The sequence below is a fragment of the Hemitrygon akajei genome, unplaced genomic scaffold (genome assembly GCF_048418815.1).
Source record: "Hemitrygon akajei unplaced genomic scaffold, sHemAka1.3 Scf000038, whole genome shotgun sequence".
Classification (NCBI taxonomy): Eukaryota; Metazoa; Chordata; class Chondrichthyes; order Myliobatiformes; family Dasyatidae; genus Hemitrygon; species Hemitrygon akajei.
Genome location: NW_027331924.1, coordinates 7,347,411 through 7,371,519, shown reverse-complemented (window position 1 = coordinate 7,371,519; position 24,109 = coordinate 7,347,411). Strand labels below are relative to the sequence as shown.

General features: G+C 44.5%; 1 protein-coding gene across 1 annotated transcript in view; it reads left to right on the top strand.

The window, feature by feature from the left end:
- LOC140720209 (zinc-binding protein A33-like) overlaps nt 1–24,109 on the top strand; it is a 75,586-nt gene that overhangs the window by 26,960 nt on the left and 24,517 nt on the right. Inside the window, exons 5-6 of the mRNA XM_073035096.1 lie at nt 105–127; nt 215–333. Of these exons, the coding sequence (XP_072891197.1) occupies nt 105–127; nt 215–333 (142 nt within the window). The remainder of the gene's footprint in view (nt 1–104; nt 128–214; nt 334–24,109) is intronic.

Here is a 24,109-nt window from a genome sequence, read left to right as displayed (position 1 = left end):
CTGTGGGAGTGGCAATTGTCAACACCTTGTAATGATTTGTATGAAATTCAGGACGTGGACAGTAAATCCAAGTCGAATCAGATTTGTGCTTTAATTTATTTCAGGAAGAAGCTCGTTGGAACAGGAGGTAGGACATGCTCTTTACTGAAACTCTGTATGGATTTGTAAAATACTTCAAAATTCCAGTTTATCACCAGCAGTTTAATATTTACAGAATCAGTGATGATGTCCAGGAATTGTCAGTGACAGATGAGGTCCTACCGGTTGAAAAATTCGATCACCTCTATTTGTTGAACACAGTGCTGAGAGAAACACTTGATGCTATTAACCGAGGTAAAACTTACAAAGATTCATTTTTCCTTGTTTATGAGACACGATTAAGCTATAATTTGAGACAAAGATGGTTTGTGATAATGGACTGAAGGGGAACTGAAGTTTATTCCACATCAACCCCACTGACTGGGAGGCATCACTGTCCATGGTCAGCTGGAGATGTCAGACCCCTGGACACAACAGCACAGGATCACAATACAATCAATACACGGGACTGGCAGATGAACACTGTGTCCTGATCCCAGGCACACTGAACTAACACCTCAAGACATGAATTTGAATCCTACCACAGGAGCTGGGAATTTAATACTGACGATAATATTGTAGGGAATAAAAGCAGGTATCAGTGTGGTGACAGGGATTGACAGGAAAATTCACAAGTCCTTCATGCAGACTCTGACTGACACAGGTCTTCCACCTTCTGGATCAGCATCTCTCACTGTTGTTAGAGGCAGAAGAGGGGAGTGGTCGTGATCGGGGACTGAATCGTCAGGGTAACAGACAAGAGAATCTATTGATGTGAACGGGAAACCCGAATGGTATGTTGCCTCCTGGGTGCCAGGGTCAGGGACGTCTTGGATCATGTCCACAGCATCTTAGAGAGGGAGGGAAAAGAGCCAGATATCCTGGTCCATTTTGGGATCAATTACATAAGAAGTAAAAGCAATGAGATCTTGATAATAGAATTTGGAGAACTTGGTAGAAAGCTCAGAAGCAGTACCTCCAGGGTTGTAATTTCTGGATTGCTGCCTGTGCCACGTGCTGGTGAGGGTAGGAACAGGATAATTTGACAGATTAAAGCAAATTCCTCCTTCTGGTGGAGGAATAACCTGCTCACAGAGAGGGAGGGGGGTGACCATCTAGAATGCAATGGACGGAATAATGATCTGTATAGACGACATCACTTGTACCTGAAATATCTAATGAGGCCGTATAGATGCCACTTAGACATAAGGATATGTTATCATAGAAACTCCAACAGGATCAAAGCAAATTTGGGAGCCATTAAGCGGGATCTTGCAGTGGTTGACTGGGCAAGATTGTTTACAGGAAATATGCATCTGCCAACTGTGAGACCTTTACCTTTACAAGTGTGATTTCAGGAGTCCAGGACCTGCATGTTCCTTTTAGGGTAAAGGACAAGACTGGCAGGTTCTTTTAACTACTCACCTCTGGTTCAATACATAACACCCAATCCAGTAGAGCTGTTATGATAACCATGGGAGATTTCAACATGCAGGTCAATTGGGAAAATCAGGTTGGTAAAATTAAAAGGACAATGTTATGACAAAAGAAAGCTTAGGAAGCAGTGCTCACAACATGACTGAGTTCAACTTGAAATTTGATAAGGAGAAAGTAAAGTCTGACATTGTAGTATTTCAGAGGAGTGAAAGAAATTACAGTGGTCTGAGAGAGGAGTTGGCCAAAGCAAATTGGAAGGAGATGATGGCAGTGATGACAGCAGAGCAGGAATTGTGTCAGTTTCTGGGAAAATGAGGAAGGTGAAGGATAGATGTATTCCAAAAATAAATAAATACTCAAATGGCAAAATAGTACAACTGTGGCTGACAAGGGAAGACAAGCTAATGGAAAAGCAAAAGACAGGGCATACAACAAAGCAAAAATTAATAGGAAGACAGAGGATTGGGAAGCTTTTAAATATCTACAGAGCGGAACTAAAAGAATGATTGGGAGGGGAAAAATGAAACATGAAAATGAATTGAATTAAATTGACATTATTACTTACATCCTTCATATACATGAGGATTAAAAATCTTTCTGTTACATCTCTGTCTAAATGTGCAATGTGCAGTTTATAGTAATTTATTATAAACAATATGTATAACATGCTAGTCAATATAACATAGAGATAAAGTTGTCTCCGCATGAGATAAGCAGTCAGATGGCCTGGTTGAAGAAGCTGTCCCGGAGCCTGTTGCTCCTGGCTTTTATGCTGCGGTACCGTATCCCGGATGGTAGCAACTGGTACAGTTTGTGGTTGGGGTGACTCTGGTCTCCAAAGATCCTTCAGGCCATTTTTACACACCTGTCTTTGTAAAACAAGCCGGCAAACAATATGAAATTGTTTTTCAAGTACTGTGAAAATATAAGACAGAGGTCAGAGTGGATATAGGACCGCTAGAAAATGAGGCTGGATATATAATAATGGGGGATAAAGAGATGGCAGATAAACCAAATATTTTGCATCAGTCTTCACCGTGGAAGACACTAGCACTGTGCCCGGTGTTGAAGGCTGCGAGGGAAGAGAAGTGAGTGCAGTTACTGTTACAAGGGAGAAGGTGCTCAAAAAGCTGAAAGCCCTAAAGGTACATAAGTCACCCGGACCAGATGAACTGCACCCTAGTGTTCTGAAAGAGGTTGTGGTAGACATTGTGGAGGCATTTCAAATGATCTTTCAAAAATCATTGGACCCTGGCATGGTGCCAGAGGACTGGAAAATGGCAAATGTCACTTAACTCTTTAAGTAAGGAGGAAGGCAGCAGAAAGGAAATTATTGACCAGTTAGCCTCACCTCTGTGGTTGGGAAGAAATTGGAGTCAGTTGTTAAGTATGAGGTTATGGAATACTTGGTGACACTGGACAAGATAGGACAAGTCAGCATGGCTTCGTTAAGGGAATATCCTGCCTGACAAACGTGTTGGGATTCTTTGAGGAGATTACAAGCAAGATAGATAAAGGGGATGTAGTGGATGTTGTATATTTGGAATCTCAGAAGGCCTTTGACAAAGTGCCACACATGAAGGTGGTAACCAGGTTAAGAGGCCATGGTATTACAGAAAAGTTACAGGCATGGTTAGAATATTGGCTGATTGGTCGGAAACAGCGAATGAGAGTAAAGGGAGCCTTTTCTGGTTGGTTGCCAGTGACACGTGTTCCACAGGGGTCAGTGATAGGACACCATCATTTTTATGCTGTATATCAAGATTTAGCTGATGGAATAGACCATAAGATATAGGAGCAGAAGTAGGCCATTCGGCCCATCAAGTCTCCTCTACCATTCAGTCATGGGCAGATCCAATTCTTCCAGTCGTCCCCACTCCCCTGCCTTCACCCTTTGATACCCGGGCTAATCAAGAACCTATATATCTCTGCTTTAAATATGACTTGGCCTTAACAGCCACTTGTGGCAACAAATTCCACAGATTTTCCACACACTGACTAAACTAATTTCTCCACATCTCAGTTCTAAAAGGAAGTCCTTCAATCCTGAAGTCATACCCTCTTGTCCTAGAGTAGATGGCTTTGTTTACAAGTTTGCAGATGATACAGAGATTGCTGGAGGGGCCGGTAGTGTTGAGGAAACAGTTAGGCTGGACAAGGACTTGAATGAGGAGAATGGGAAAGAAAGTGGCAAATGATATACAATGTTGGAAAATGCATGGTCATGCACTTTGGTCGTAGAAATAATCTGCAGATTATTTTTTAAATGGGGAGAAAGCCCTAAAAGCTGAGATGAAAATGGACTTAGCAGTCATTCTGCAGAACACCCTAAAGGTTAACTTGCAGGTAGAGTCAGTGGTGAGGAAGGCAAATCCAATGTTAGCATTCAATTCAAGGGGTTTAGATAGCATTCAATTCAAGAGCAGGGATGTGATGCTGAGACTTTATAAGGCACTGGTGAAGCCTCACCTTGAGTATTGTGAACAATTTTGGGCTCCTCATCTAAGAAAAGGTGTGCCGGCATTGCAGAAGGTTCATTTCATGAGGATGATTCCAGGAATGAAAGGGTTATCATACGAGGAACGTTTGATAGCTCTGTGTCTGTACTGGCTGGAATTTAGAAAGATGAGGGGGAATCTCATTGAAACCTTTCGAATGTTGAAAGGCCCAGACAGAGTAGATGTGGAAAGGATGTTTCCCATGGTGGTGGAGTTTAGGACAAGAGGGCACAGCCTCACGATAGAGGGGGGTCTATTTAAAACAATTGCGATGAAATTTGAGCCAGCGGCTGTTGAATTTGTGGAACTTGTGTGTATTTAAGGCAGAGCTTGATAGGTTCTAGATTGGACACAGCATCAAAGATTACGGGCAGAAGACCAGGGAGTGGGGCTGAGGAGGGAAAAAAAGGATCAGCCATGATTGAATGGCGGAGCAGACTCGATAGGCAAATGACCTAATTCTGCTCCTATGTCTTATGGTGATCAGACCACTACATTGAAGCATTGTGAGAATGAGCTCAGACACACCAACAAGCATTGACATGGGTCAAGATTTCATCTCGGGAGAAGCACACACAGCATAACCGACCTGGCAAAGCTCCCTCACACACATACACAGGAAGGATTGGCAGATTGTAGTCAGAGCCTCAGCAATGTTCGTTGTTATTTCCCTCAGTAACCTGGAAACCAATCTCTTCAGAGAGTCATTTATTCATTTAAACAACTCAATCACGTGTGACACATTGTCAACACACACCAGACATGTGATGACACACTGTAACATACAAATTCTTCAGTGTGCACACTCTCCTTCAATGTGTATACACACCACACGGATATTTACAACAATGAACACACACACACACACACACAAACACACACACACACACACACACACACACACACACACACACACACACACACACACACACACACACACACACACACACAATCAGAGTGTGACACACGTCCACAGAAATAGGCACAAACTCCCATTTAGGGTTGAAATCTGCCGTCCTTACCCAGTCTGTCTGTTCTGTGGCACTGAGCTGCCCTTTGACGTGACGTCACATCAACACTTCACAGACAGACTCCGGGGTGAGATTCCTCAGGAGGATGATCTGGGATGGTTTGATGGATGTTGAACTCACGGCCCACTTCATTAATCTGCAAGACTAAGATGTCTTCTTGAGCATGGCCCATTTGTGTGTGTTTGCACACCCCCCCATCCCTCTAACCATTTCCCATCTGTGTACCTGCCCAAATTTATTTTAAAATATTTTATTTTTACCTGTTTCTACAGCATCTGAGGGCAAATTCCATTTACCAACCTCCCTCTCTATGAGAATGTTATCCGATAGACCACTCATAAAAATTTCCTGTCTCACTTTCAATCTGAGGCCTCTGGTTCTGTACTCACATTTCTTGGGAAAAAAAACGTTATTGAAGCTCCTTATGAATTATTTACCTTGATAAGGGGTCATACCTGAACATCCTACACTACAGCTGAATAGCCCAAGCTTATCCACTCTCTGCTTTTAACCCAAGCCCCCAGTCCTGGTAACATCCTCCTGAAGCCTCCTGTCCAGTGTAATGACATCCACCCCATATTCGGGAACCGGAAATGCAGACAATGCTCCAAGTGTGGTCTATCATCGACATCAAAGGCCTTGCTGAATTTCATGTGGACAGTGTGGAATAGGCTGATGAATACAGGACTGAAGGTGTTTTTTTAGATTGGGACAAGAAGGGCGGCGTGGGAGCTAAATTCTGAAGGAAGACAGTTTTTAAAAAAAAGAACTTTGCGTACAAGAACGGCAAGACTGCGCAGGACAGCGGGGAGAGTTTAAAAAGATGACCACCCTATACAGCGGGCAGCGGAGTGGGTGGCAGCAGAGTGTAGGGCTTTGGCTCAACGGGCTTAGGCGGTAACGGGAAGAGGCGAGAGCGAGGCACCGACTCTTTTTCTCCGCTTGGCAAATCGGTCCGGACGGACGGGGGAACAACAGGGCACATTAGCTAACGGTTTAAAAAGTTCGTGTGTTTGGCGAAGTAAGTGGGTGAGTAGACCTATCTTTCTTTGTTTCATCCCTGTAGAGTTAGGTAGGATGTCTCCCTGATAGCCACATCTGCACCAGGTGAACCGAGATTCAGCTCCTCGGAGACCGTGTTAGGGATCTGGAGCTGCAGCTTGATGACCTACTGCTTATTAGAGAAAATGAAGAGGTGATAGACAGGAGCTACAGGGAGGTAGTCATCCCTAGGCTACAGGGGTCAGAAAACTGGGTGACTGTCAGGAGAGGGAAGGGAAATGCCCGGATAGTGGAGAGCACCCCTGTGGCTGCCCCCCTCAGCAACAAGTATATCGTTTCGGATGCTGTTGAGGGGGATGACCTGATAGGGGACGGCCACGGTGACCGGGTCTCTGGCACTGAGCCTGGCGCTGTTGTGCAGGAGGGAAGGAGGGAGAAGAGGAATGCGGTAGTCATAGGGGATTCCATAGTCAGGGGAACAGACAGGAGATTCTGTGAGCCTGGTAGAGATACTCGCATGGTGTGTTGCCTCCCAGGTGCCAGGTACGGAATGCCTCGAATCGGGTCCAGGATATTGTGAAGGGAGAGGGCGAGCAGCCAGCTGTCTTGGTACATGTTGGTACCAATGACATAGCGAGGAAAAGGGAGGAGGTCCTGAAGAGAGATTTCCAGGAGTTAGGTAGGAAGCTGAGAAGCAGGACCTCCAGGGTAGTAATCTCAGGATTGCTACCTGTGCCACGTGCTAGGGAGGGCAAGAATAGTAGGATCAGGCAGATGACTGCGTGGCTGAGAGACTGGTGCAGGGAGCAGGGCTTCAGATTCTTGGATCATTGGGATCTCTTTAGGGGGAAGTATTACCTGTTCAAAAAGGACGGGTTACACCTGAACCCGACGGGGATCAATATCATAGCGGGAATGTTTAATAGAGCTGTTAGGGAGGGTTTAAACTAATTTGGCAGGGGGATTGGAAACCGGAATGATAGAGGGCAGGAGGTGGAAAACAGAAATAAATCTAAGATAGTGAGCAGTAAAGATGTCAGGAAGTACAGGCAGATGATGGGGCAAATTTTGCAGCCACTGAGATGAGTTGAAGTGCAATCAAAATAAAAAGTACCAAATACTGGACTTAAGGTGTTAAACCTAAATACACACAGCATAAGGAATAAGGTGGATGATCTTGTCATACAGTTACAGATTGGCAGGTATAATTTTGTGGCCATCACTGAGACGTGGCTAAAGGATGCATGTCTCTGAGAGCTGAACATCCAAGGATACACGGTGTATCGGAAGGATAGGCAGGTAGGCAGAGGGGGTGGCATGTCTTTATTGGTAAGAAATGATATTAAATGATTAGAAAGAGGTGACATAGTATCGGAAGGTGCAGAATCTTTCTGGGTTGAGCTAAGAAATCGCAGGGGTAAAAGGACCCTGATGGCAGTTATCTACAGGCCTCCTAACAGCTGCAGTGAGGTGGACTACAAATTACAACAGGAAATAGAAAAGGCTTGCCAGAAGGGCAGTGTTATGATAATTGTGGGGGATTTTAACTTGCGAGTAGATTGGGAAAATCAGTTCGACACTGGATCTCAAGAGAGAGAATTTGTAGAATGTCTACGAGATGGCTTTTCAGAACAGCTTGTTGTTGAGCCCACTAGGGGATCAGAGGTACTGGATTGGATATTGTGTAATGACCTAGAGGTGATTAGAGAGATTGAGGTGAAGGAACCGTTAGGAGGCAGTGATCGTAACATGATTGAGTTCACTGTGAAATGTGAGAAAGAGAAGCCGAAATCCGATGTGACGGTATTGCAGTGGAGTAAAGGAAATTACAGTGGCATGAGAGAGGAACTGGCCAAATTTGACTGGAAAGGGAGACTAGCAGGAAGGACGGCAGAGCAGCAGTGGCTGGAGTTTATGCCAGAAGTGAGGAATGTGCAAGACGGCTATATTCCAAAAAAAGAAGAAATTTTCGAATGGAAAAAGGATGCGACCGTGGCTGACAAGAGAAGTCAAAGCCAAACTAAAAGCAAAGGAGAGGGCATTCACGGAAGCAAAAATTAGTGGAAAGACAGAGGATTGGAAAGTTTTTAAAAGCTTACAAAAGGAAACTAAGAAGGCGATTAAGAGGGAAAAGATGAACTAAGAAAGGAAGCGAGCAAATAATATCAAAGAAGATACTAAAAGCTTTTTCAAGTATATAAAGAATAAAAAAAAGGTGAGAGTGGATACAGGACAGATAGAAATGATGCTGGAGAAATTGTAATGGGAGATAAGGAGATGGCTGAGGAACTGAACGAGTATTTGCATCAGTCCTCACTGAGGAAGATATCAGCAGTATACCGGACACTCAAGGGTGTCAGGGAAGAGAAGTGTGCGCAGTCACAATTACGACATAGAAAGTACTCAGGAAGCTGAATAGTCGAAGGGTAGATAAATCTCCAGGACCAGATGGAATGCACCCTTATGTTTTGAAGGAAGTAGCTGTGAAGATCGCGGAGGCATTAGCAATGATCTTTCAAAAGTCACTAGATTCTGGCATGGTTCCGGAGGAGTGGAAGATTGCAAATGCCACTCTGGTATTTAAGAAGGGGGCAAGGAAGCAAAAAGTGAATTATAGACCTGTTAGCTTGAGAAATGGTTGGGAAGTTTCTGGAGTCAATTGTCAAGTATGAGGTTACGGAGTACCTGGAGGCATATGACAAGATAGGCCAAACTCAGCATGGTTTCCTTAAAGGAAAACCCTGTCTGACGAACCCATTGAAATTTTTTGAGGTAATTACAAGTAGGCTAGACAAGGGAGATGCAGTGGATGTTGTGTATTTAGATTTTCAGAAGGCCTTTGACAAGGTGCCACACATGAGGCCGCTAAACAAGATAACAGCCCATGGAATTACTGGAAAGTTACATACGTGGATAGAGCGTTGGCTGATTGGCAGGAAACAGAGAGTGGGAATAAAGGATCCCATTCTGGTTGTCTGCCAGTTACCAGTGGTGTTCCACGGGGGTCTGTGTTGGGAAAATTTCTTTTTACGTTGTATATCAACGATTTGGATTATGGAATAGATGGCTTTGTGGCTAAGTTTGCTGATGATACAAAGATAGGTGGAGGGGACGGTAGTGCTGAGCGAACAGAGAGTTTGCAGAGAGACTTGGATAGATTAGGAGAATGGTCAAAGAAGTGGCAAATGAAATACAATGTTGAAAAGTGTATGGTCATGCACATTGTTAGAAGAAATAAATGGGCAGACTATTATTTAAATGGAGAGAGAATTGAAAGTCCTGAGATGCAACGGGACTTGGGAGTGCTCGTGCAGGATGCCCTTAAGGTTAACCTCCAGGTGGAGTCGGTGGTGAAGAAGGCGAATGCAATGTTGGCATTCATTTCTAGAGGAATATAATATAAGAGTAGGGATGTGATGTTGAGGCTCTATAAGGAACTGGTAAGACCTCACTTGGAATACTGTGTGCAGTTTTGGGCTCTTTATTTAAGAAAGAATGTTCTGACATTGGAGAGGGTTCAGAGAAGATTGACTAGAATGATTCCGGGAATGAGAGGGTTAACATGTGAGGAACATTTGACCGCTCTTGGACTGTACTCCGTGGAATTTAGAAGAATGAGGGGGAACCTCACAGAAACATGTCGAATGCTAACAGGCATGGACAGAGTGGATGTGGCAAAGTTGTTTCCCATGATGGGGGAGTCCAGTACGAGAGAGCATGACTTAAGGATTGAAGGGCGACCATTCAGAACGGCGATGCAAAGAAATTTTTTTAGCCAGAGGGTGGTGAATCTGTGAATTTCTTGCGGCAGTGGAGGCGGGGTCATTGGGTGTATTTAAGGCAGAGATTGATAGGTATGTGAGTAGCCAGGGCATCAAAGGTCATGGTGAGAAGGTGGAGAGTGGGACTAAATGGGAGAATGGTAAAATGATAAAATGGCGGAGCAGATTCGAAGGGCCAAATGGCTGGCTTCTGCTGCTTTGTCTTATGGTCTTATTTGAAAGCACCAGTATACGTAATAAGGATCTTGTAGCACAGGTAGAGTTTGACAGGTACAAACTTAGGCAGGTATGACTTTGGTCGAAGGAATAAAGGCATAGACAATTCTGTAAACGGCGAAAATTTAAAAATCAGAGGTGCAAAGTGACATGGGTGTCCTTGTGCAGGATTCCCTGAAGGTTAACTTGCAGTTTGTGTCAGTGGTAAGATTGGCAAACTCAATGTTTGCTTTCATTTCAAGAGGATTAGAGTACAAGAGCAATGATGTAATGCTGAGGTTTTATAAGGCATTGGTCAGACCACACGGAGTATTGTGAGCAGTTTTGGTCCATTCTATTGGAAAACATGTGCTGGCATTGGAGGGAGTACAGAAGATTCACAAGAATAATTCCGGGAATGAAAGAGTTAACATATGACGAGTGTTTGATGGTTCTGGGCCTGTACTCACGCGAGTTTAGAAGAATGTCTGATTTATTATCCACCTCAACCCTATTCTCCTGCCTCCTCCCGATAATTTTTGAGATTCTGACCAGATAGATCGATAGATAGATAGATAGATAGATAGATAGATAGATAGATAGATAGATAGATAGATAGATAGATAGATAGATAGATAGATAGATAGATACTTTATTCATCCCCATGGGGAAATTCAACTTTTTTTCCAATGTCCCATACACTTGTTGTAGCAAAACTAATTACATACAATACTTAACTCCATAAAAAAATATGATATGCATCTAAATCACTATCTCAAAAAGCATTAATAATAGCTTTTAAAAAGTTCGTAAGTCCTGGCGGTTGAATTGTAAAGCCTAATGGCATTGGGGAGTATTGACCTCTTCATCCTGTCTGAGGAGCATTGCATCGATAGTAACCTGTCGCTGAAACTGCTTCTCTGTCTCACAACTGACCTATAGAACATCTTCAGCATCTCACTACAGACATTGAATGACGCCAACCTTCTAATCAAGAACTTTACTTATTAGCTTCTGCTTTAAAAATCAAACAGGAGAAAATCTGCAGATGCTGGTAATCCAAGCTACACAGGTCCTGATGAAGGGTCTTGCCAGATCTCTCTGACACCCGTCTGGAGAGAGTTGATGTTGGGAGGATGTGGGTGGGTCGAGAACGGTAAGCACAGCCTCCGACTATAGGGATGTCCATTTAGGACAGAGATTAGGAGGAATTACTTTATCCACAGGATAGTGAATCTGCCACAGGCAGCTGTGTCAGGCCAAATAATTGAGTATATTTAAAGCAGAGTAACGCACACAAATTGTTGGTGGAACAGCAGGCCGGGAAGTTTCTATGGAAAAGAATAAACAGTCGACGGTTCGGACTGAAACAGTTCATCAAGACCTGTGTTGCTTAAGGGTTCCTGCAAATTCATCCCCTGTCCTAATGAGGGGCTGCGGGGGATGGGGTTGTGGGAAAGGGGACAAAGTCGTCCTCATCTGCCATCTTTGCCCCCTCCAGCTTCTCATTACGTCTACACACACAGTTCACCCACGGGCTTTCCACCCCTCCCCCTGCTGGTTCAATCTGCCATTCATCTCTCCCCTACTGGTTCCCATTGTCACCTCCTTTACTGTCTCAAACCATCACACTGCCCCACTTCGCACTCACAAATGAATGTGAACATTGAATGACGGGCCTGTTCCTGTGCTGTACTGATCTATGTTCTCTGTTCCCAGTTTCGAAGAATGAGAGGAGATCTCATGGAAACACAAAATTCTTTCAGGGGTCAACAGGCAGGAGTGAGGGAGGATGTTTCCCCTGTCTGAGGAGTCAAGGGCCAGGGGTCTCTCTGCTCTCTGTCCAGTGTCCGCTTTTGTCGCGCCAAACTACGGGAAAACCACAGTGTCCCCTGTCCAGCGTAAAACCCTTGGGGAGACATGAGTTGTCCATCCGCTTTTGTCGAGTCAAAGGTTCCTGAGGCCCAGAGGCCTTTCCCTCGGTCCCGGGGCTCCGCTGCCCGAGTCTCCCCACGATCCTCGGCGCCGCTCTGCCCGAGTCTCCCCCCGATCCCCGGGGCCGCGCCGCCCGAGTCTCCCCCCGATCCCCGGGGCCGCGCTGCCCGAGTCTCCCCCCGATCCCCGTGGCCCCGCTGCCTGAGTCTCCCCCCCCCCGATCCCCGGGGCCGCGCTGTCCGAGTCTCCCCCCGATCCCCGGGACCGCGCCGCCCGAGTCTCCCCCCGATCCCCGGGGCCGCGCTGCCCGAGTCTCCCCCCGATCCCCGAGGCCGCGCTGTCCGAGTCTCCCCCCGATCCCCGGGACCGCGCTGTCCGAGTCTCCCCCCGATCCCCGGGGCCGCGCTGCCCGAGTCTCCCCCCCGATCCCCGAGGCCGCGCTTTCCGAGTCTCCCCCCCCGATCCCCGGGGACTCTCTAATTCTCTGCTTCTCCCCCCAGTCTCTGTCACCCTGGATGTGGAAACGGCGGGTCCGTATCTCGAGGTGTCTGATGATCGGAAGAGTGTGAGACGGACCCCGACCTGGAGGAATCTCCCTGACACCGGGAAGAGATTCACAGACTGGGATTGTGTGCTGGGATCGGAGAGATTCACATCGGGGAGACATTACTGGGAGGTGGAGGTGACGGGGAATCGGTTCTGGTGGCTGGGAGTCGCCGCAGAGTCTGTGGAGAGGAAGGGATGGTTCAGTCTGAGTCCGGAGACCGGATTCTGGGTCATCGGGCGGTATGGTGACGTGTTACATCGGGATTATGACGTGACCCGTGATCTCTCCTCCCCCGAGTCCCGTCTCCCTGCCGGTCCCATCCCCAGGAGGGTGGGAGTTTATCTCAGTTACGAGTCCGGGACAGTTTCATTTTACAACGCGGAGACCAAGTCCCATCTCCACACCTTCACTGGGAATAAATTCACGGAGAAACTTTATCCTCTCTTCCGGACTCGGGATGGAAACCAGTGGTTGAGAATCTGCCCCGGTTCCGATCCAGGTCTGTAAACGGGTCGGGTGCCGTGACCGGCGTCAGGAGTAAAGTCCCTGTAAATATAAAATTGCGGAGAGTGGCTAAGGAGATGGTGCAGGAGGGAGGGCTTCATGTTTCTAGGCAATTGGGCTTTGTTCCCGGGAAGGTGGGGCCTGTTCCGACGGGACGGTTTGCCCCGGAACTGGAGGGGGACTAACATCCTTGCGGCTAGATTTACTCGTGCTGCTTCAGGGAATTTAACCTAGATTTGGAGAGGGAGGGGAACCAGAGTGTTAGAGCAGATAGTGAGGTGGAGGAGGATTAATGTCATGTGAGGACTGCATGTGTAGACAGAATTCAAAGGTTTATACAGTAGGTTGTAAATTAATTTTCAGAACTTTAGAAATTGTAGAAAATAAAGATTTCCAAAAGAAAATAATGAAGAACATGACCAGAACATATGTGAAAAAGTGGGCTACTTCAGTTTTACACCTATCGTAATAATTGTCTATGTTAGGAAATATTTTGGATAGTCTCTCCTTTGTTAAATAGTAACAGTGAACAATGTTAAATTCCTTTAGTAAGAGGTTCCATTGGTAGAATTTACAATTTATTTTTCATACATTAATACAAAAAGATAACCTCTCACCCAAGGTTTATACATGACAGAAATATCGTTGTTTCAGACATGATATAGGGGGAGGGATGAAAGGGGGAGGAGTGGCATTACTAGTCAGGGAAAATATCACAGCTGTGCGCAGACAGGACAGCCCGGAGGGCTTGTCTACAGAGGCTATATGGGTGGAGCTGAGGAACGGGAAAGGTGTGACCACACTAATAGGGGTGTATTACAGACCGCCCAATAGTCAGCGAGAATTGGAGGAGCAAATCTGTATAAAGATAGTAGACCAATGTAAGAAACAGGAAGTTGTAATAGGAGGGGATTTTAACTTTCCACATATTGACTGGGACTCCCAAACTGTAATAGGGCTAGATGGCTTGGATTTTGTGAAATGTTTTCAGGAAAATTTTCTAAATCAATATATAGAGGTACCTATGAGAGAGGATGCAATACTTGATCTCCTATTAGGAAACCAGACAGTCAGGTGACAGAAGTATGTGCAGGCGAATATTTTGGGTCCAGTGACCATAATGTCATCAGTTTAAAGTTAATTATGGATAAGGATAGGCCTGGTCCTCGAGTTGAGGTTCTAAATAGCAGAAGGGCTAATTTTGTGGAAATGAAAAAAGATCTAGGAAGAGTGGATTGGGATAAGTTTTTTTTTTCCTGACAAGGATGTGTTCAGTAAGTGGAAGGCCTCCAAATGTGAAATTTTGAGAGGGCAGAGTTTGCACGTTCCTGCCAGGATTAAAGACAAAGTTAACAGGCATAGGGAACCTTGGTTTTCAAGGGATATTGGCAATCCGGTTAAGAAAAAGAGAAGTGTATAGCAGGTATAGGCAACAAAGAACAAATGAGTTACTTAAAGAGTATAGAAAACGTAAGAAAATACTAAAGAAGGAAATCAGGAAGGAAAAAAAAAGACATGAGGTGGCTTTGGCAGATAATGTGAAGGAAAACCTGAAGGGTTTCTACAAGTATATTAAGAGTAAAAGGATAGTAAGGGACAAAATTGCTCCCCTAGAAGATCAGAGTGGTCCTCTATGTGTGGAGCCTTACGAGATGGGGGAGATCTTAAACAGTTTTTTTGCATCAGTATTTACTCAGGAAACTGGCATAGTGTATATGGAAGGAAGGGAAACAAGCAGTAGTGTAATGGAACATTTGTAGATTACAGAGGAGGAGGTGCTTACTGCCTTACAGCACATAAAGGTAGATAAATCCCCCGGGCCTGACTTGATATTTCCTCGGATCATGAGAGAGACTAGAGTAGAAACTGCACGGGCCCTGACAGCAATATGTAAAATGTCCTCAGCCACGGGTGCAGTGCCGGAGGATTGGAGGGTAGCTCTTGTTATTCCATTGTTTAAAAAAGGGTCCAATAGTAAACCAGGTAATTACAGGCCAGTGAGCCTGACATCAGTAGTATGTAAATTATTGTAAAATGTTCAGAGAGATCGGATTTACAAGTATTTGGACAGCCAAGGGCTGATTAAGGATAGTCAGTATGGCTTTGTGCATGGTAGATCGTGGTTAATGAATCTTGAAGAGTTTTTCGAGGAGGTTACCAACAAAGTAGGAGAAGGAAAAGATATGAACTTTAGTAAGGCCTTTGACAAAGTCCTACATGCAAGGTTAGTTCAGAAAGTTCAGACATGAGGTATCCATGGAGAGGCTGGAGAGATTGAAAGAGTGCAGAGATTTACTAGGATGTTGCCAGGTCTTCAGGAGTTGAGTTACAGGGAAAGATTGAACAGGTTAGGACTTTATTCCTTGAAGCGTAGAAGAATGTGGGGGGATTTGACAGAAGTTTACAAAATTTTGGGGGATATAGACAGTAAATGCGAGTAGGTTCTTTCCATTTAGATTAGGAACGATAAATATGAGAGGACATGGTTTAAGGGTGAAAGGGGAAAGGTTTAGGGGGAACATTAGGAGGAACTTATTCACGCAGAGTGGTGGGTGTGTGGGATGAGTTGCCATCTGAAGTGGTAAATGTGGGCTCACTCGTACGTTTTAAGAATAAATTGGATAGATACATGGATGGGAGAGGTTTGGAGGGTTACGGACTGGGTGCAGGTCAATGGGACGAGCGGAATAAAGTTTCCGCACAGACTAGAAGCGCCAAATGGCCTGTTTTCTGTGCTGTAGTGTTCTATGGTTCTATGGAGTGAAATAAACACGACATGAGAATTATCGATCGATTAATTTTAACTCGTTCACCGCATCCGTCAACCGAACAGAAACACCGGGGATTCAGCAGCAGCTGCGGGCGGCGGGTCCTAAAGTCCAGCTGTAATGAGACAGGTTAAATGGGACAAGTGGGGGCGGTGCTGACCGGAAAAGACAGTGAAGATTGTTCATTAAGTTCATCTGCCATTTCTTTGTCCCCCATTACTACTTCACCAGCATCATTTTCCAGTGGTCTAGTATCAACTTTCATCTCCCTTTCACTCTTCATGTAACTGAAAACTAAAATTTTAGTATCCTGATTTATATTATTGGCCAGTTTGCCCTCATATTTCATCTTTACCATTCTTATGGCTTTTTTCATTGCCTTTTGTTGGATTTTAAAAACATCCCAATAATCCAACATCCCACTCACCTTTGCTACACTATATGTCATTTCCTTAGGTTTAACACAATTATTACATGCCTTTTCCAGCTCAAACTGTGAATTGATTTAAAGTCAGTCCCATAATTAAATAGTTTTTATCTGAAAACTATCTACCCTCGCAAAGATTGTACTGAAGACTGCATTTGATTTTTCTTCAGCCTTCTACGCTTCACATTGAAATAGTATGTGTTTCGACAGTTTCATAATGACAAAATGTACACGACACAGAATGAAGTTTTCCAATTAGTTACAAGGCATAATTAAGCATAGTGTGGGCATTTCTAAGTCGAGTCAATATCATTCCTTCCCTTGTTTAAAGCCCTTCTTGTATAAACCCAACAGGTTTATATATTCTGTAAAGGTGTCTGTCCTGATGTCCATTATCCTACGTCTTGCCATAAGCCCCTAATTCTTAATACTACCAACCCTTTAGCTTCTAATTTGCTAAGTGGAAGGTCTATATCCACAGCTTAACATTTAACAGCTTTTGGTGCTAAACAGTCAACATTATCATTTCCCTCAACAGTGTGATGTGCAGGGCCCATAATGTGCAGACATATAAATCAAACTTTATATATGAAATACCGTTTGACAAGTCTCCAACAGTCAATCTGACCTACTGCCAGAATGACCTGTTTAAGACTCATCAAAACCAAAATGTATTCTGAGCAAATTACAAGGACCAATTTCCTCCACCACTGTAAGCCTATACCGTTGGGAAAGAATTCTGCTTCCTATGCTGATAAATGGTTATAAGTCATTTCTTTATCATTACCTGCAATTGAGGCACACAAAAACAGCCACACCAAAATTCCCAGTTAACTTATCTTTTGATTCATCTGTAAAAATGGTTACTGTATGATAATAACTTTCATTAATATACTGATGATCCAACAGACTCTCAGGCAGAACTGAATCCGATCATGTAACCCAAAATCAACTGAAGTCATTGGAACAAACAAGGTGGGGTTACAGAGAAAGCTACAGTGGGACATATTGTATAATCAAATACACCCATATTCCCAGCGTGATAAGAACCCAGCCACCCAAAACAAAAAACACTCTTCTTGTGATGTCCCCAACCATCCTCCAGCACACCTTTAACAGGATGATCATTTCCTTGCCCCCGCAAATTAATCCAGTATGTTGAACTTATTGAACCTCTGTTACTTTGAGGGCAATTGTCCCATTGCAATCAGTAAAGCCAAAACAGGAGACAACATTACCACACCAGAACACAATCTTAAAGTCTGTAATTGTATCACATACAAACAGTTTTAATTTGAAGATGAAGCTGATCCATAAGCAACACATACATAATCAAGAGCAGATGAAATTAAACAAATATAATTGGTCAACAAAGATTTTCATGTAGCACCCAAGAATACGCACACAGATGTCTGAGGAGATTTAAAGCTCCTTTACATTTATCAATTATTTTACTGATAGGTGCTTTCACGTCAGCTTATTATCCATCCACATACTGAGAAATCTTACCACTGACACTTCCTCAAGATATTAATGACATAATTTAAAATCAAGTGCAAGTTTATTAATGCTGTTTGTAAACCACGTAATGTGTTTTAACGACTGAAAGCTTAAAATCCTCATCAATCTGCCCACTGTTTGACCTATTAATTGTAAATTGCAATTTATACGTCTAATCTATAAAGCTACGTCATCTGTATATTGTGATTTACCCAGGGTATCCCATTTTCCCATCTCAGAGAAAATATCATTAATCATAATATTAAATAATGAAGGGCTACAAATACTGCTTTGTGGGAACCCATTCTCTATCTCATAGAAACACAAACATAACATGCCGACCGATACTTGGACAGTCCATCCAAAATAAACTCAGAAAAATTATATAATGTCTCCCTCACTCCTGATTTAATCAAAAGTCCGTTCTCCCATATCATTTCCCTTTTCAGTATCAAGAAATACTGCTATTGCAACATCTTTATTTAATTGTATTTTCCGAATATCATCTTCCAAACCTCAAACTGAATCTAATGTCATTTCACCCTTCCAAAATCCACTCTAATAAAACACTTTATCACCACTCCTTCCAAAATATAACTCAAGCGCTTGATTACCATACATTCCATAAGTTTACTTAAATGAGACATTCACGATATAGGCCCTTAACTAGAAGGATCAAATGGGGATCTGCCAGGTTTTCGAATAGATAGATAGATAGATAGATAGATAGATAGATAGATACTTTATTCATCCCCATGGGGAAATTCAACTTTTTTCCAATGTCCCATACACTTGTTGTAGCAAAACTAATTACATACAATACTTAACTCAGTAAAAAATATGATATGCATCTAAATCACTATCTCAAAAAGCATTAATAATAGCTTTTAAGAAGTTCTTAAGTCCTGGCGGTTGAATTGTAAAGCCTAATGGCATTGGGGAGTATTGACCTCTTCATCCTGTCTGAGGAGCATTGCATCTATAGTAACCTGTCGCTGAAACTGCTTCTCTGTCTCTGGATGGTGCTATGTAGAGGATGTTCAGAGTTTTCCATAATTGACCGTAGCCTACTCAGCGCCCTTCGCTCAGCTACCGATGTTAAACTCTCCAGCACTTTGCCCACAACAGAGCCCGCCTTCCTTACCAGCTTATTAAGACGTGAGGAGTCCCTCTTCTTAATGCTTCCTCCCCAACACGCCACCACAAAGAAGAGGGCGCTCTCCACAACTGACCTATAGAACATCTTCAGCATCTCACTACAGACATTGAATGACGCCAACCTTCTAAGGAAGTACAGTCGACTCTGTGCCTTCCTGCACAAGGCATCTGTGTTGGCAGTCCAGTCTAGCTTCTCGTCTAACTGTACTCCCAGATACTTGTAGGTCTTGTAGGTCTTAACCTGCTCCACACATTCTCCATTAATGATCACTGGCTCCATATGAGGCCTATATCTCCTAAAGTTCACCACCATCTCCTTGGTCTTGGTGATATTGAGACGCAGGTAGTTTGAGTTGCACCATATCACAAAGTCCTGTATCAGTTTCCTATACTGCTCCTCCTGTCCATTCCTGACACACCCCACTATGGCCGTGTCATCAGCGAACTTCTGCACATGGCAGGACTCCGAGTTATATTGGAAGTCTGATGTGTACAGGGTGAACAGGACCGGAGAGAGTACGGTTCCCTGCGGCGCTCCTGTGCTGCTGACCACCAGGCACTATTATTTCCATTTCCATGAGGAAAGTAGATGCACAATTCAAACATTTAATATTTTCACAAAAACGAATTATATACAATTTCAATTTCAAAAATCAGTCTTTCCTGGGGACACCTGACCTGCATTATTAATAGACTTCTTAAATTCATATGAAGAGATCTCTCCATCAGTGATACTATCATTGCTACAGGTGACTTCCAGCACATCAGGGTATTCACTGAAAAACTTATCCCTACATTGTTTAACTTCTTCACTTAAATTATCCTGATTATGAATCTCAGCCAGTAACACAACCTTCTCTGTTTCAGTAACAATCATTTGGCCCTCATTAATCAACACAAATCCCCCCATTTTCTAAATCATATCCCAAACAATTCCAAGTTTGATATCCCTTCCAATATTATCTCAAATATAACCTCCAGTAAATCAACTACTTCCTCACCACAGCCTTTGCCCTTTTATTGTTAATAATGTAACTCGGAGACTGATGCACCATCACATAAAAACTCACATTTCTCCCAATTTGCTTCCTGTCCAGTTATAAATCCAAATCCAAACTCATAAAGACAGGAAGGCTGACTGACATTCACATAAACTAATCACTCTCTGAGTTCCCATTTGAGCGACAGGCACTGCAGCCAATGATAGCATGGGTCAGTTTACAGTCTGAGCCACGATAGGCTGGAGGAAATCGGCCCATGATCAGCCCCTCCTCTTCCGCTCCATCGCCATGGCAGAGATCAGCGATTCGCTTCTGTCGGTGTCGCCGGCCTCGGCGCCCACAAGGACGGGTGTGAATCCCCTTCGCGCCTCGGTGGGTCTGTTTCGGTGCCGTCTGTGGTGGCTGACGAAACATGCTTCGACAGGGAGCGAGCGAGCATAATGACTACAACTCCCAGAAGGCCCCACTGATGACATTGTGGTGTTGTTTAGGGGTAAGGTATAAAAGCAAAATGGAGGAAAATGCAATGCATTACGTTTTCTGTACTGTGTCGTGCCTTCAATAAAAAATTAAATTAAAAGAGAGATTCCAGCGAGAAATAGATAGAACATAGAACAATACAGCACAGTACAGGCCCTTCGGCCCACAATGTTGTGCCGACCCTTAAACTCTGCCTCCCTAAGCTTAAATTCCTCCAGATACCTGTCTAGTAGGCTCTTAAATTTGACTAGTGTATCTGCCTCTACCACTGACTTGGGCAGTGCATTCCACGCACCAACCACTCTCCGAGTATAAAATCTTCCTCTCATATCCCCATTTGAACTTCCCTCCCCTTACCTTAAAGCCATGTTCTCTTGTATTGAGCAGTGGTGCCCTGGGGAAGAGGTGCTGGATGTCCACTCGATCTATTCCCCTTAATATCAACTATACCTCTATCATTTCTTCTCATCATCCTTCTCTCCAGAGAGTAAAGCCCTAGCTCCCTTAATCTCTGATCATAATCCATACTCTCTAAACCAGGCAGCATTCTGGTAAATCTCCTCTGTACCTTTCCAATGCTTCCACATCCTTCCAGAGTTTTATAGAGCTGCATCATTACATAGCGACTCTTAAACTCTATCCCTCAACTTATGAAAGCTAACACCCCATAAGCTTTCTTAACTACTCTGTCTACCTGTGAGGTAACTTTCAGGGATCTGTGGACATGTAGCCCCAGATCCCTCTGCTCCTCCACACTTCCAAGTATCCTGCCATTTACTTTGTACTCTGCCTCAGAGTTTGTCCTTCCAAAGTGTACCACCTCACACTTCTCCAGGTTGAACTCTATCTGCCACTTGTCAGCCCACTCCTGCATCCTATCAATGTCTCTCTGCAATCTTTGACAATCCTCTACACTATCCACCAACCTTTGTGTCTTCTGCAAACTTGCCAATCCATCCTTCTACCCCCATATTCCGGTCGTTAATAAAAATCACGAAAAGTAGGGATCCCAGAATTGATCCTTGTGGGTCACCACTAGTCACAACCCTCCAATTCTAATGTACTCCCTCCACCGCAACACTCTGCTTTCTGCAGGCAAGCCAATTCTGAATCCACCTGGTCAAACATCCCTGGATCCCATGCCTTCTGACTTTCTGAATAAGCCTACCATGTGGAACCTTATCAAATGCATTACTAAAATACATGTAGATCATATCCACTGCACTACCCTCATCTATATACCTTATCACCTCTTAAAAGAACTCCATCAGGCTTGTTAGACACGATCTGCCCTCCAGAAAGCCATGCTGACTGTCACTGATCAGACAATGATTCTCTAAATGCCAATAGATCCTATCTTTGTAAATCTTTTCCAACAGCTTTCCCACCACAGATGTAAGGCTCAATGGTCTATAATTATCCGGACTATCCCTACTACCCTTTTTGAACAAGGGGACAACATTCGCCTCCCTCGAATCCTCCGGGACCATGCCCGTGGACAATGAGGACATAATGATCCTAGCCAGAGGCCCAGCAATCTATTTCCTCGCCTCAGATGCAGAAGTGGGAAGTGGCAGATGGAGTTCAACACAGATGAAGAGATTCATTTCTGCAGGTCAAATTTGAACACAGAATATAATATCAATGGTAAGACTCTTGGCAGTGTGGAGGGTCAGAGAGATCTTGGGGTCCATGTCCATACGACATTCGAAGCTGCTGCGCAGGTTGGCAGTGTTGTTAGGAAGGCGTCTGGTGTGATGGCCTTCATCAACCGTGGGATTGAGTTCAAGAGCTGTGAGGTGATGTTGAAGCTATATTTCTCCTAACCTGTACATAAGTAATTGTAATAAGATGATGAGAGGCTTTGACCATGTGGATAACCAGAGAAATTTTCCCAGGCTTGAAGTGACCAACTCGAGGGGACGTAGTTTTAAGCTTCTTGGAAGTCGGTACTGAGGGAATGTCAGGGGTAAGTTTCTTACACAGAGAGTGGTGGGTGCATGCAATGCAGTGCCTGCAGTGATGGTGGAGGTGGATACAATAGGATATTTTAAGAGACTCTTAGATAGGTTCATGGAGCTTAGAAACATAGAGGATACGATCAGGAAATCCTAGGCAGTCTCTAGAGTAGGTTACATAGTCGGTACAACATTGTGGGCTGAAGAGCCTGCAATGTGCTGTAGATTTCTGTGTTCTGTGTCAAAGACAGGCAGAGGGATTAGTTTAAATGGACAGGAGGACAGCATGGAAAGGTTGGGCCGAAGGGCCTGTGTTAGTGCCGTAAGGGAAGGGTTCTGTCAGAACCATCGACTCTATTCCCTTCAACAGATGCTGCCTGACTTGACAACATTCTTGAAAAGTTGCATTCAGTTCCACTTAGCATTCTGTACAAAGGATGTTTTGTGCTGGAAGAGTGCAGAGGAGATTCATCATGATTGAGGGGGCTTGTGTTCATAAGTCCATAAGGCATAGGAACAGAATTAGGCCATTCAGCCCATTGAGTCAGCCACCTTTCCATCATGGCTGATCCTAGATCGCACTCAATTCCAGATATCTGACCTCCCGCCATATCCTTTGATGCCCTGACTGATCAGGAAACGATCAACTTCCGCCTTGAATATACCCACACACTCGGCCTCCACCACAGTCTGTGGCAGAGCATTCCACAGATCCAATATACCTTGGCTAATAAAAAAAATAAGCTGCTTACCTCTGTTTGAAAAGGTGGCCCCTCGACTTTGTGGCTGTGCCCCACCACAGGAAATACCTTCTCCACATCCACCTTATCCAGTCCTTTCAACATTCGGTAGGTTTCAATGAGATGCCTCCGCATTTTTCTGAGTTCCAGTAAGCACAGGGTCAAAGCTGCCAAGTGCTCCTCATAGTTTAACCCCTTCATTCCCAAAATCATCCTAGTGAACTTCCTCTGGACTCTCTCCAATGACAACACATCCTGTCTGAGATGTGGGGCCCAACACTGTTGACAATACTCCAAGTGCGGCCTGACTCGTGTCTTATAAAGCCTCAGCATTATCTCTTTGCTGTTATATTCATGGGGTGAGATTGGACAGTGACAGGGCAGCGGGGCCCCGGGGATCGGGGGGAGACTCGGGCAGCCGGGCCCCGGGGATCGGGGGGAGACTCGGGCAGCGGGGCCCCGGGGATCGGGGTGAGACTCCGGCAGCAGGGCTCCGGGAATCGGGGGGAGACTCGGGCGGCGGGACCCCGGGAATTGGGGATCGGATGCTTTGCCCAGGGTAAAGCGGGTAGGAATCAGTGACCAACGATTCAGTGTGATTCGGCTATTTTTATTTGTTTGTTTAAAATTTGTGTTTTTGTCATTTAAATATGACTCGTGGTTCCTACATCACGATAGTAGGGTGTCAGCTGATGACCAGTCCTCCACCCTGAGTGTGGCCAGTCTCACAGATAACAACAATCGAGCTCATCATTCCAGAAGCTTCTGCCCACTGCGTCACTATACGGACACGGCCCCGGAAGAACCCTGAGGATCAGAAATCAAACAGAATTTGCACAGAAGAAGAAATCAGTCATGGTGGGATGGCAGGCAGGCTCGATGGGCCTAACATTCCCATTGTGATCCTTCCTATCGTGGCCTTTCGGTCTATCAACTTGTGCAGCTGCTTTGAGGGAATCCTCCAACGTCTTCACATTCTGAAGTGTTGGAATCTGCCGAGGGAGATGGAGTGTTAATGTAGAACTGGCTCGTCTACGGTGAGGGATGTTTACAGCCTTTCCCCGACCG